The 13,446-nt window shown below is 56.6% G+C and overlaps 1 protein-coding gene across 3 annotated transcripts in view; it reads right to left on the bottom strand.

The window, feature by feature from the left end:
- Nucleotides 1-3,157: 3,157 nt before the first annotated feature.
- Nucleotides 3,158-13,446, bottom strand: part of TCF25 (transcription factor 25) — a 30,237-nt gene continuing 19,948 nt past the window's right edge. Inside the window, exons 9-18 of one of the 3 annotated variants that reach the window (XM_046683991.1) lie at nt 12,917-13,010; nt 11,626-11,718; nt 11,401-11,506; nt 9,619-9,778; nt 7,669-7,756; nt 6,781-6,939; nt 6,563-6,653; nt 5,916-5,995; nt 3,803-3,875; nt 3,158-3,474 (exon numbers count right to left, since the gene is read on the bottom strand). In XM_046683991.1, coding sequence (XP_046539947.1) covers nt 3,316-3,474; nt 3,803-3,875; nt 5,916-5,995; nt 6,563-6,653; nt 6,781-6,939; nt 7,669-7,756; nt 9,619-9,778; nt 11,401-11,506; nt 11,626-11,718; nt 12,917-13,010 — 1,103 coding nt within the window. In that variant the 3' untranslated portion in view covers nt 3,158-3,315. Of the gene's footprint in view, nt 3,475-3,802; nt 3,876-5,869; nt 5,996-6,562; nt 6,654-6,780; nt 6,940-7,668; nt 7,757-9,618; nt 9,779-11,400; nt 11,507-11,625; nt 11,719-12,916; nt 13,011-13,446 lie in introns of all 3 variants that reach the window. The other 2 variants (XM_046683992.1, XM_046683993.1) reach the window with 2 other exon arrangements.

Raw genomic sequence — 13,446 nt, 5'->3', positions numbered from 1 at the left:
TGCTCCACGCTGAACACAGCCAGGAGAGCAGCACCCAGATGAGTCAAAAAAGCGTAAACTGCACCCGAACCTCTCCTCCTGCCCCAGGGAGCCCCCGACTGAGTGTGGGCTAGTTTTCCTCTGGGAAATTCCTACACGGGGCTCAGCTTGTTGGTCTCCCTGCTCAGCTCCAAGACCCTTGCAGTCACATGCAGCGGGACCCTGTCCTCAGGCTGTGTGGTGGCTGGTGAGGAACGGACACCCATCAAGTTCGGTGCTCCGTCTCCCTGTTGCCAACAGTGCTGCTGGGCATCCTCGCCCGTGTTTGGTGGACACAGGCGCGTGTTTCCATTGGGTGACACCAGGAGTGGCAGTGGGTGGTCGGAGGCACATCTTCCGCTGTGGCAGATTCTGCCTGTTTCTGGCAGTGCGTGAGCCCCCCACTCCCCACATCAGGGGTAAAAGGACAGCCCCGCCACAGCTCCAACAGGAACAGGCCCAGGATGGGCCCGCACCGCACACCTCCCCCAGCTGTCTGCCCCCCACTCTCTCCTCCTGGTGGAGCCCACAGGAAGCAGGAGGTCCCAGGCCATGATCAGGAGGCAGAGCCATGGCAGGGCAAGGTGGCTTCGGCTGTGCCTGCCACACAAGTCCTGGGACTCCCACTGCATCCCACTCCATTGCCGAGGATCACCTTCCAGACCACCTCCCACCTCTGGGGCACTGACTGAGAGTCTGCTGGGCGAGCAGTGCCCTGCCCCCAGCTTCTGTGTGGCCACATTTCAGGGACGTTAGTATTCCAGCTCCATAAATGAAGCCTTTGAGATGGACGTGCCTGACCCCAGCCCCCCTGCCCAGTCTGACTTCAAAGGGCGTGAGAACTGGGCAGCCTTTGGCAGGCGACCACAGCCCTCTTCCTGGGGAGGCCTCACGACTCCTCATCTGGCTCTCACTGCAGGTGCCTGTTGGGGACTCCATGAGGGGACAGCGAGGACAGCAGGTACCACTGAGCTGGAGAAAGTCAACTTTGTGATGAGTTACGGTCATAGGGGCAGCGTCTAAATGAAATCAGATTCCAGAGGCCTATTATGTCAACTCGATCTCCAGTGCCCCTGGGAGAGATTGAGTGAGGAATGGCCAGGAGACAGGCCGTGGACACACTGTCCCCTCAGCGCAGGTGCCACCATGAGGTGACGTGCTGGACCCCGCAGTCTCGTGCACTTGTGTCACCAGCACCAAGAACAGTGCAGGCACAGAGTGAGCCTGCAACACACAAGCGTTCACAGTGTAAGTGAGCTCTGGGGGGTTGGGGCATGACAAGCTCTCCCTGAAGTCGGGGAGGGTGCCTGCGTCCAGCCACAGCCACAGCCACACCAGGGAGGTGGGGGTCACCGCCTCTGGCCCCTGGCCCCACTTCCTTCATGGAGGCCCCCAAGGGCCAGCCCGAAGGCACACAGCCCCATGGGTAGCCATGCGGACTGTACATGCCCCTCCTGACCCTCGTCGCAGTGGGTCTCAGGAAGGCCTGGCCCAGAGCTGAGTCATCCTGTCTTGGTTTGAGGGCCAGCTAGTTGCCTTTGAACTCGGGGAGGCGGTGGCTTGTGTGCCCACGTTGTGGGCCGCAGACCCTGAGGTGGGGCCCAACAACCCATTAGCCATCCTGCCCATGGGTGGCACGGGCCTGGAGGAGCCGGTTCACTCTGCCTGGACACTGGGTGGCAGGCCAAGCCTTTAGAGCTGGTGTCCACCAGAAGGACCTGCTGTCTTCTCATCTCCACCAGAAACAGGACCTGCATGCAAGCAGCACGGCTGAGCACTGAGCCTCACATTTTTCTGGGACAGCCGGCGGGGGGCGAGCAGTGGGCCCAGCCTCTCCATGTCACCATCCTGACCACACTGGCTCTTCATTTTAAAGTTCGCCGACTCCTGCCTGTTTGCGTGGCTGTTGCAACTCCAGACGTCACGCCCCACCTGGATGTACTTAAGGCCGGAAGAAGCAGAGTGTCAAGCTCTCCTTGCTCCCGTTGTGTTCAGAGAACAAACCCGTTCCCAGAAGACCCCCAGCAGACTCCTGTCTCACTGGCTGAAGCGCATCACAGGCCACCCAAGTAGGGCAGTGGATCTGAGACAGACGTGGATTATCTCAGTCACATTCGATCCTGGGAGCTGGGGTAGACCCACCAATTCATTGTGGCGGCACAGACTGAGGTGTGCGTGAGAAAGACGGAAAACCTCACCACGTCTGCAGTGCTGTCCTTGCCACGGGTGTTTAAAACAAGAGGCTTCTGTTGATCCCCAAACACTGGGAGCCCCCATGTTGGGATCTGCTGAAAGGATGACTTCACAGGTGTCCCCGGTAGGTGACTCCACATCAATGACAAGGACGCCATTGGGGACTTCCTAGGAGACAGGCTGATGGACCAGGACTCGTACGGATGTTGACAGATGACTGGCCTGGGGCCAATTCTACCCCGAAACATAGGGACAGCACCTCCTCCCAACCCATGTCTGCCACCTCTGGGGAGGAGGTCGGGACCAGGAGGGCGCCTCGTGGACAGGATCCCTGGGGCAGCTCACAACCTTGGTGTCCTGGATCTTTCCAGAATCAAACAGGTTCCTCGGTCATGGGCAGTCCCAAGTAGTTCTGAGCTGTCAACCAAGTGCACCAGGACCCACCCAGGCAACAAGCCCTCCCTGCATGCTCCATTCACCCCCAGATCAAATGCCCCCTAATCTCTGCCATGTACATCCCCGAGCTGCCAGGACATCCTTTCCAGAACCTACCTCTCAGGCTTCCCCTCCAACTTGGTGCTGCCCTGAAGTGTTCCACTGAGACAACTGGGTCAGACAGGACGGACTGTCTGCGGTGTCCAGTCCAAGGACCCAGTGCCAGCCCCTCCTGCCCCAGGCCAGGCTGTTCCAGGTGCCAACTGGAAGCACATGCTGGCGTGCAGCAGAGATGCTGCACTGGAGGCTGTGGGACCCTTTCCCCACGCTTGTGCCCTGAGTTCTGGAGGGCAGAGCAGCGGCAGGGAGCACTTGCCAGAGCTCAGGCTCGGGGTGTGATCGTGGGTCATGTTCTCACCTGGGAAACCTTGGGGGGCTGTGCAGATCCAGGACCCACCTGCCTTGCACTGGGCACTGACCCCAGCCCTGGGAAGGAAGAGCTCACGCCACGCAGAATGTAACCCATCATGTTTATAGGAGAAAAAGAAGAGGCAGGTGGACGACACATCAGCATTTCTACTTCAGGGAACTGGCCAATTCAGACCAGAACAGAAATCAGGAACATAATTGTACAGCGTTGGGGGCAGCGGCGCCGGCCAGTCCCACTCCTCAGTCCCACTCCCCGTCTCCCTCGGGGTTGTCCTCGTGCGGCGCCTCCAGGTCGTGGAAGTGGAAGTTGGCCATCATGTCTCGCACGGCCAGCATCAGCCTGTTCAAGCCTTGGTTGTGGTTCAGACCCCCAGCCCCTCCATCTTCCGGCCTCTCTCCCTGCAGCAGTGAGACACATCTGGGCAGGGGCTGTCCTGGGCCCCAGGGCCCAGCGCTCCCACCCCAGCTTTCCCACGACCTTGTCAAGGAAAGAAGCTCCCAAAAACCGAACACACAACATCTGACAAGGCTAGGCCCAGAGTGGGAGCAAGCAGCCGGACTGACTTAAGGGGCTTCAGCTCAAGCTGGCAGCTACAGCCTCGGCAGGCATGTCCCTGGCTGCCCCCACACTGCTGCAGTGCTGGCCTCAGTAGACCCTGGACGTTCACACCAAGATAGACCCGCCTGAAGCCATTCAGCAGGGGTAGTCAAGATGTGCTCAACATACCTCCATGGTGTAATTTGGCAATAACGACCTAAAGAAGAGAGCGATTGTGTTTCCGTGGCTGACGGGACTTAGCCTGAAAAAGAAAGTCAAGAAAGGTCAGAAAATGAAGCTGAGCTGACATTTCCGTGTCCCCTCCCTGCCTTGGTAGGGAGAGGAAGGCAGTCCCAAGCAGCAGCTGGGAAGACGGGGGTGTTGAGCTGGGGCCCTGGGCTCCCACAGATGGGTAAGCAGCCAAGACTCTGATCAGCTTGGGATGGGCTGTGGACACCAGAGGACCCAGGGAGACTGCTCAGGCCCTAACAGTGGGGGGCAGGCCCTTCAGATTTGGCTTGGTGAGCCACGTGGAAAGTAGGGCCCACCAGGGCCAAGCCACATATCTGCCACTGGACAGGTGCCTTGCTTTAAGAAGGGCTGTAGAGGCTGGCCCCGTGGCCGAGTGCTTAAGTTCACGTGCTCCGCTGCAGGCGGCCCAGTGTTTCGTTGGTTCGAATCCTGGGCGTGGACATGGCACTGCTCATCAAGCCACGCTGAGGCAGCGTCCCACATGCCACAACTAGAAGGACCCACAATGAAGAATATACAACTATGTACTGGGGGGCTTTGGGGAGAAAAAGGAAAAAAAATAAAATCTTTAAAAAAAAGAAGGGCTGTAGTTTCAAAGTGGTGTTCAGCACTTAGCAGTGGAGGGAATATAAACTGGTCATATACAGAGAAGATTCCAGGGCATGTTAAGACCCCTCCTGGTGAGATGTGGTACTGCAGCCCAGCTCTAGCAGACCTTCTGGGGGCGAGGGCTGCCAGTCTGCAGAGCAGAGGGGACGAGCTTAGTCACAGTCTGACACCTACCCTCAGGGCCACCGTGTCCCATGTGTCAGCTTTCTTTGAATGCACTGACACATAATAATTTTCATCTTAACCTACTGGAGAATTTAACTGGGAACTACTTCCCTATAAACATGCAATCCAACTTATATAATTTAGCAAGAAAAACAGAAAAAAACAAATACCGTAACAAATGAACAAACAAAACAGAAATAAACTCATAGATACAAAGAACAAACTGGCGGTTGTCAGAGGGGGGTGGAGTGAGGCTGGGCCAAACAGGTGAAGGGGACTCAGAGGGACAAGCTCCAGGGATAAAGCCAGTCAGTCACAGGGATGTAATGTGCAGCACGGGGGCACGGGCAACAGTGTCGTAATAAACCTGCACGGTGACAGACAGGTCCTAGACCTGCTGTGGTCACCATTTCATAATGTATTAAATGTTGAATCGCTATGTTATACACCCAAAACTAACACTGTACGTCAACTATACTTCAATGAAAATAAATTAATGTTTGAAAACAGAGGGGAAAAAAGAGGCCTTCATTCTACAAACTGTGTTCTACTGAGGTCTAGAAAGCACGTGCTCCCTTAAATGGGGAAGTCTGTCTGCGCCTCTTCCAGATCTGGGACTGTGGTGATGGGCTCTAGTAAGGCAACTACTCAGCTGTGAAGACCAGAACGAGGAAAGAGAAGGCTTTCCATGACCCAGTTCTGAAAGCCATCCACACGCTCATTGGCCGCCTGCAGACTCAGGCTTTGCTGCCCCATGGCCCCATCCTCCTGGCCTGGCCACATGGACTTTCCTTCCATTCTCTGAAGGTGCTGTTCCCTGCACAGCGCCTCTGCTCGTGCTGACTCTCCTGCTGGAATGCCAGCAACTTTTCCACTCTCCTTACGTGGCTAAGGCACATTCTTCCTTCACGTTTCAGTGTAACCGCTTCTTCATCTCAGAGTCTTATCCACCACTCTTTCCGAGCAGTTCCTTATTGCAGTTTCCTTTTTATACCTACTTCTAGATTCTTAGGTAACATCTGCTTTCCGCACTACCCTGTACGCTCCCCAAGGGCAGAGGTGGTATCGTACTTCTGCTTCCCACAGCATCTCCAGCACCTGCTACAGAACCTGACAGAAATGCTGCTGCGTTAGACAAGTAAGTGAAAGCACAGGGCCCCAGATCACACTTTGCTCTGAGGGCCTGTGTCTGGAGGGGCAGTGAGTCCCAGGGAGCCCCAGAGCACTGACCTCAGAGCTGTACAAGCAAAGGAGCAAAGCGGGGGCGGAGAGGTACCTCTCTGGTCTGACGTAGGAGTAGATGGTGTCCAAAGGTGGCAGAGGGTCAAAGCCCATCACAGACTGTGTGGTCACATCCTTCAGAAAGGGACACAGAGCGGAGATGCAACAGAGCGCTGCTGCTGAGCCTCTGCCCTCCTCGAGCCGCCTTTCAGCTGGTTCCAGCTGGAGTGGCCCTTGCTGGAGCCGGTCAGTCAGACAGAAATGGTCCTTTGCTACGAGGCTGTGTTTACATCCTCAGAACTTTGGGGCAGGGGGTAGGATGGCCTTTCCTCCACCAGGACACTCACTCTGCCTGCTCAGAGCATCAGGACGACACCCGCAGGAAAAGTGTGCATGTGGTGGGGAGTCACAGAGACACAGAGCCCTGCTCACACCTGCCGTGATCTTCGCCCCAAATAGCAGCAGCGCCCACCACCTCAGGGCTGCAGGGCCCTGAGCCACTGGGTCACTGCTCTGAGCCTCCACAAGTTCACGGACAGCACAGGCACAGCTCCGCCTCTCAAAATGCCAAGTACCAAACCCAGGCTGCGAGGGGAGGAACCTCTGCACATGACCCCAACCCCCCGGGGGCTGAGCGGCCAGCAGGATGGCCACACATGTGACCAGCTCAAACAAGGCTCCCTTCTCATCCCCCTTCCTTACCGGAGGCAGGGCCGCAACAGCTTCTTTGATCTCAGAGAGGACCACATGGCGGTGGATGTTTCTGGGGGCGCGCTGGTAGAGCACCTTCCGCCTAGGGCCCAGGGGAAACAAGGGACAGCATGTGGAGGGAGCCCGCTGGATCCGCTCCCATGTTTCTGACAGCAACCCCGAGCCGACAGGCCTTGTTCTCCTCACGGGCCCCTGGCTCCCAGGCTCACCTGCTCTCACACACTTCCACAGCGGGGTCCCCAGCATCCACTGCTTGCAGAACCTCGCGGACGTTCTCCTCCAGCCAGCTCATGGTGGCAGGCTCCTTCCAGAGGAAGTGTGACCTCCCAAGGTACAGGCTCACCAGCTGGCTCAGGGCAGGGGGCTGACTATGGGGAGCAGGGCCTGTAAGCAGACCCTCCTGGGTCCAGGCCTCCATGCGCCCGCTGGCACCCACGGGGGCCCAGGGTGTGCCCGCAGCCTTGAGCGAGAGGAGGCTGCCAGCTGGGAGCGTGTGATCGCTGGGATGGGGGCACAGGCGTTCACTTCTAAATGTTGTATGCTCTCTAGTAAGTACGAGTTTCTTAACAGAAATGTGGAATAGAACAAGAGCATGTAGATCTGTGCGCACACAGACAGTGGAGGAGCACGCTGGTCTACTAACATGGGTTGAGGTGGCTGGCTCCCGCATCATGCATTTTTCTCTATTTTTTAAGAGAAATCTGAAAAAGGCTATGCATGCCAATACAGACATGGGGACCACACTGAAGACTGTAGCAATGATAAACTCGCCTGGTAGATACTAGCATGGTGGCCCCAAGCGCCACCCTGCACCTCACCAGGAAGCCTCGTGCTTCAGGTGGCAGCTGCACACACCCCTGTCGGCTCTGTGCCTCCCAGGCGAGGGAAGCCAGCCCTCCCACAGTGGGGACAATCCTGCCGCTGAGGTCTCCTGCGGAGGGCACCTGCCAGGACCCTCCTAGCAGCAAGAGACAGCAGTGACAGCAGCATTGTGGACTTCACGTCTGAGTTCAAGTGGCTCCCAGCCTCTGTCCCACAGGGTACCCCCACGATGCACCCATGGCATTCGTCCCCTCGGGGCGTCTTCCAGTCTTTACCTTATCTCAGCGTCGGGTCCAAAGAAGCGGTGATTGGCAACAGCGGCGTCAGGCCGCACGCTGCAGTACTCGAGCAAGGACATGAGGACTGCAGAGGAAGCAGAGGCCCCGGCGCATGGGGCAAGCCCCGGTCACTCCCGCAGTCACTGACAGGCTGACACGAGGGAGGAGGCTGGACACCCAAGGTGAGCCTGGGTCTTCCACACGAGCCCGAGGGGCCTCTGCCATCCTGGAGGGGGTTATTTGTGCTGCTGCCTCCCAGTGGCCCCATCTGCATCTGAGAGGACTCCCCAGGATGCCCCCAAGCACATGCCCTGGATGTTCTAGTCATCAAGACCACACACCTCACCCACAGGCTCAGGGGAGCCAGCTAGTGGGGTGCAGGCAGAGCCCACCCCAGCCCCCTGTGGCAGCTCCCCCTCTGAGCAGCTAGAGCTTCCCCCCACAGCCATGACTGTCAGGAGAATCGTCTTCCAAGTGACGTCCCAGGGATGGGCTACAGCTACAGCCGGGCTCCCACTGAGACACAGCACGGGGCCCCCAGCCCTGTGACCCCACACATGTGGCTTCTTAGAAAAGCAGATGGACCCCTCTGGGTCAACAGGCAGGCCCCACGGTTCTGCTGTGCAAGGGGTGCCCCCGACCCACACTCCAGAACCTGAGGACTGAGGAAGTGATGCTGAGTCCGGGACTAACACACCAGCTGTGTGCAGACTCCACAGGGCAGGCGTCACGCAGCTACAAACAATCCCTCCCTGGCACAGACGGCCAGCGCCCCTCACGGCCCTTGTCTCTAACGTCATGCACCTTGCTGGGGAAGGGTCAGTTTCCCTCACACCTCCAGGCAGCCCTGTGTGTGTGCAGATGGAGGTGGAAGACACACAAGGAGCGCTTGGAGCCTGCTGGGAACCCCAAGCAACATGGCTCAGCCCTCCTCTGGCTGCTTCCTTCTCTCTAGCACATAGCACCACCTCACCCGCCACATTCCCCTGCCCTAGGATGTAAATTCCCAGGAGGGGAATTATGGCTGCCTCCTCCCGCCTGGCCTGGCCAGCAGGAGGCTCACTAAGGTGGGGGGCATCGAGGGCCAAGCTGCTCCTCTACACGAACCATCCCCAGCACACAGCCCTCTGTGAAGCTGTACATGGTGGAAGGACCCTGACGGGGGCGGTGGGCTCTGTCCTCGGGTCACAGACACCTTTGAGAATGTGCTTCAAGTCGCTGGCTGTGGCAGATGAGCTGCAGGCCTCTCTGCACACCGACCGACGTGCAGCTTCAGGGAGCGGAGGGCGCTGGGAGGCCCACTGCAAGGCCTCAGGACAACCTCATCTCTGAGTTCTTCAAACCAGTGAGAAGGATTTGAAGAGAAGAATATAAAGCCTAGTTTGCTGACTGGGGCCCTCCTGCCCCTGTTTCCTCTGACATCTGCTGGCTCACTTCCCTCTCCTCTAGAAAATGCCTCATTTTCTTCAGACTGTAAGTCTTTCTTAAACAAATTGTCAATATCAAAAGACTTATCCTAGGGCTGGGCTGGTGGTGCAGCGGTTAAATTTACAGGTTCTGCTTCAGCGGCCCGGGGTTCATCAGTTCAGATCCTGGGCGTGGACCTACCACCATGCTGTGGCAGGCATCCCACATATAAAGTAGAGGAAGATGGGCATGGATGTTTGCTCAGGGCCAGTCTTCCTCAGCAAAAAGAGGAAGACTGGCGGCAGATGTTAGCTCAGGGCTAATCTTCCTCAAAGAAAAAAAAAAAAGACAGCCTAAAAGCCCAAGCTAGTTTGAGACCAAAGTCAGTTCTGACTCACTTCAGCTTTCAAACTGTAAGCGCAGCTGGTTGAAGGCCCTGCTGGAGGACGCGCCTTTCTGGAAGTGAAGGGCGTGTGCTGGGACCCATGCGCATGCACACACGTGTGCGCGTGTGCTGGGGGGCTGGCAGGACACACCCACCTCCGGGGAACATGGTGAGCGCCTGTCGGATCAGGAGAGAGGCCTTTTCCCTCGCAGAGCTGAGCTCCTGCTCAGGAAGGTCCGCTTGCTGACTCAGCAGGAAATACGCCAATGGCACCGAGAAGGCAAAATTGGGGAGCTGGGACAGGTTCCGATGAGCCTACAATGGGTGAGAAACAAAGGCTGGGGCTTCAAGGTGGCAGAGGAAATGATGTGAAGCTCAGACGCTCTGATGTCGCTCGATGAACCCCTGACAAGCACAGTGTTTTGCAGGCATCTCTTACACAGTTTAAAGATCACTCAATTTTACATCCGGGGAGCTTTTCTCTGTGTAGAAAAAACAAACAGCAGGACTCGAAGGTGTGGGGACCAGCCTAGCTGGCTGAGTGAAGCTGCAGCAGCTAGCAAAGGGACCTGGGAGGTGGCGGAGGGAGAAACAGGCAGTGGATGCGAAATGTGAGGGACAGACGGACCCCCATTGATGGCTCAGCTTTAGAAGCAGGCAGGCAGCACTCCCTCTGTGCGCGGAGCGCAGAGGGTATGAATCCACCCACACCGAGGAGCGTAGCCTCGACTCCACCGCCCAGGGAAGTCTGCTCACACTGCCCTGCGTTCTCTTGCCTTTCTCTACAAGTGTACACACATGTGTACATACAGACACACATGAAGAACAACACTTTCTCTAGTCAACCCATCACAGTCTCCATAGAGTTTTGGAAGCTTAGAAACTGTCACAAACATTCCTCTGCAGCCTGCAGGGCTGTGGGGGCTCCCTGCAGCTGCGTCTTTGTGAGCTCCAGGAACTTCTGTAAACTAGACCCCAGAGGCGGGACTCCTTGGGCAGCCATGCCAAATGATATAGAAGTCAAAGGTTTACATAGTTATTTTTCAATTATTCACAAACATGTGCTGTGAAAAAATTCAAGCATAGAAATAAAGAAAAAAGGGGCTGGCCCTGCAGCCGAGTGGTTAAGTTCATGCGTTCCACTTCAGAGGCCCAGGGTTTCGCTGGTTCAGATCCTGGGCATGGACATGGCACCGTTCATCAGGCCACACTGAGGTGACGTGCCACAGAGCACAACCAGAAGGACGGACAGCTAGAATACACAACTACGTACTAGGTGGCTTTGGGGAGAAGAAGAAGGAAAAAATAAAATAAAATGTTGTCACCTGCTTTTCCGCCACCTGCCCCCTGTGAGAGTGGCCCGAGCAGGGTCTGTGTGTCCTCCGAGACGGCGCCGTCCAACAGGCACACGATGAGAGTGCGCCTGTCAGCTCACAGCTCTGACAGCCGCATTACAGACAGGTGAAACAGATGCTGATACATTGCATTTCACCCAGCATCCCTAACAAGGCACCACTTCTACACATAATCACTCTGAGAGTCACCAATGAGACCACCGACGCCCCTTCTCGTGCCCAGTCTCAGGCCCGATGAGCACCTGTGGCAGGGGAACCAAAGCGTCCTGGTGTCGGGCCCTGATGGGGAGTGGCTCTGGGACTCCAGCGCACATTTACACGTGAACCCAACACGTGCTCTCTAGCATCATCGGCCTTCCAACGGGACAGTCTGTGCGAGCCCCACAGGGCCCCCCCACCTCACAGTAGTCTTTCCACGCATGTGTACGCAGAGGGGAAGGGAGACAAAAGAGGGCACTTACAGTCTGCCCTGGCCCTCGCCATGGTATCGCAGAGCCATCCCTGCAGTGCATGGGAGGGACTCTGGACAAAGACAGGCAGGAGAGACGTGGCCCCTGTGGGACAGCCCACGCCCAGACCTACCTCCCACTCCTGGAAGAGGCGGATCAGGTACTCGTAGTTCCGTGCCCGCAGGGCCAGGTGGTCGATGAGCAGCAGCATGCACAGGGGGTCCTCGTCGGGTTCAAGGCTTCCAGAGGCAGCATGGTGACCAAGGAGGGCAGAGGGAGAAAAAACCCAGAGTGGGCCGGGGCAGATGTCCGCAGGCCGCAGCCCCTGAGTGAGCGGTGCAGTGGCCAGGACACTCACCTCAGGATGAGCTTGCAGTACTCCAGCGCGGTGCGTGGGCAGCCGCGCTTCTCCAGGAAGCTCATCTGCTTGTAGAGGGCCAGGTAGAAGCTCCTAGATCCAAGACAGTTCCTCATGAGTCAGAGCAACAGCACGGCGGTAAGGCCACGCCGCCCGGGAGCCCATCCAGCATGGTGTCCACCCTCCAATCACTGTGAATGTGCCTGTGTCTGCAGAGAAGGCGACGCTCTGCTTGTTGTTTGCAGTTACATGTGTGTCCACGTATAGAAAACCAACCTAATTTGTTAATTGAAACCTTTATCTTCTTGTTTTTTACTATTTACCATTTAAGCAAAAAGAGTTAAAATCACTTGCTGTAATTATGATCTCTCTTTATCCACAAATTTCAACAGCTGCCAGCAGCACTGTGGCTGGATGCATAAAGTCTTGTGACTTAAATCGTCCTGGTGGACTGTTATTTTTATCAACAGCCAACTGCCCTATTAATGCCTGGAAACAGTAATATTTTATAACCCGTCTCAAGAACTAAGAATTAGGGAGACAAAACTAACACAAACACAACCAGTAGAGAAAATTCAGACCCATGACACAGTGCAGACCCAGGACACTGTGCAGACCCATGACACAGTGCAGACCCAGGACACTGTGCAGACCCAGGACACTGGGCAGTGGGGGCTGGCGTGCCCTGGGACCCAGGATGGCCTCCAGGGCAGGGGAAATATCCCACAGTGGAGAAGACCTAGGACAGCTGGAGACACAGGAGGACACAGGGTAGCTGGGACAGAGGGCACAGCCACCCCACCAGGGCCCTAAAGACCACATCAAGGGCAGGAGGCCAGTGGGTGCCGTCAGCAGGGAGGCTGCTGCGCCGTGCAGGCCTGAGCTGATGAGGGCCAAGGCCAGAGCAGGGGCTTCAAGGTGGAAGAAGATCTGCGAGAAGAGCGTGTCACATGTACACCTGCTCAGTGCAGGTGAAGAGGGTCAGGAAACACACTGTTAGACCCCACCATGGTGACGTGGCCTATCAGGCTCACGTCTGACGTGGACGCGCCAACACCAGACCAGCCCAATCTGTCCATCTGTCCTTCAGCCCAGCATTCCTGCATTCAAGCTTTCAACAAAGCAAGACACTATGGTCCGAGCTGCCAGTGGGACCCCTTGTGGACATCCCGTGCCACTTGCCCCCACTGCACCCACTAGCACTCATGTCACTCATGACAGCTTCGGCAGACTTACAAGAGAAAGAGCAGTGAGTATGAGTGTCCGTGAACCCCCGGGGCTGTTGGCTCACCTGTTCTCGGGTCTGCGGTAGTCCAGCCGGCAGGTCCCACTGGTGAGGCTGAACAAGGGGTGGAATGCGCACTCCATGCTGTACAGTGCTCTCTCTGCGGCAGACACCAGGGCAGGTGTCACCACTGCGCAGTGACGGCAGCCCTGCCCCCGCGCCTCGCAACAAGGGAAGCTCTGGAAGGAAGGAGTCATGGAACTAGGATTTTTGGAAAGTGGCAGGGCACGGACGTGACCTTGGGATCAGTGGCACCACTGTGCGCTTACTTCAACCACAGAGATACAACCTGGCAACACCAGGGTCTGAGCCAAAGAAATGCAAACACACGTCCTCACAAAACCCAAATGCGCACGCCAACAGCAGTTAATTCACAAAAGCAGAAACATGGAAAGAACCCAAGCGTCCCTCAAATGCCGGTGGATGAAGAGAACGTGGTCCATTCACACAACTGTTAAATGAATGAAGTGATGACATCCTTGTCACACATGGGACCTTGAAGACATTATGGTAAATGGAAGAAGCCAGAGACAGGT

This window comes from Equus quagga, chromosome 13, assembly GCF_021613505.1.
Source record: "Equus quagga isolate Etosha38 chromosome 13, UCLA_HA_Equagga_1.0, whole genome shotgun sequence".
Taxonomy (NCBI): Eukaryota; Metazoa; Chordata; class Mammalia; order Perissodactyla; family Equidae; genus Equus; species Equus quagga.
The sequence above is the reverse complement of the archived record's forward strand: the minus strand, read 5'-3'. Positions and strand labels throughout refer to the sequence as shown.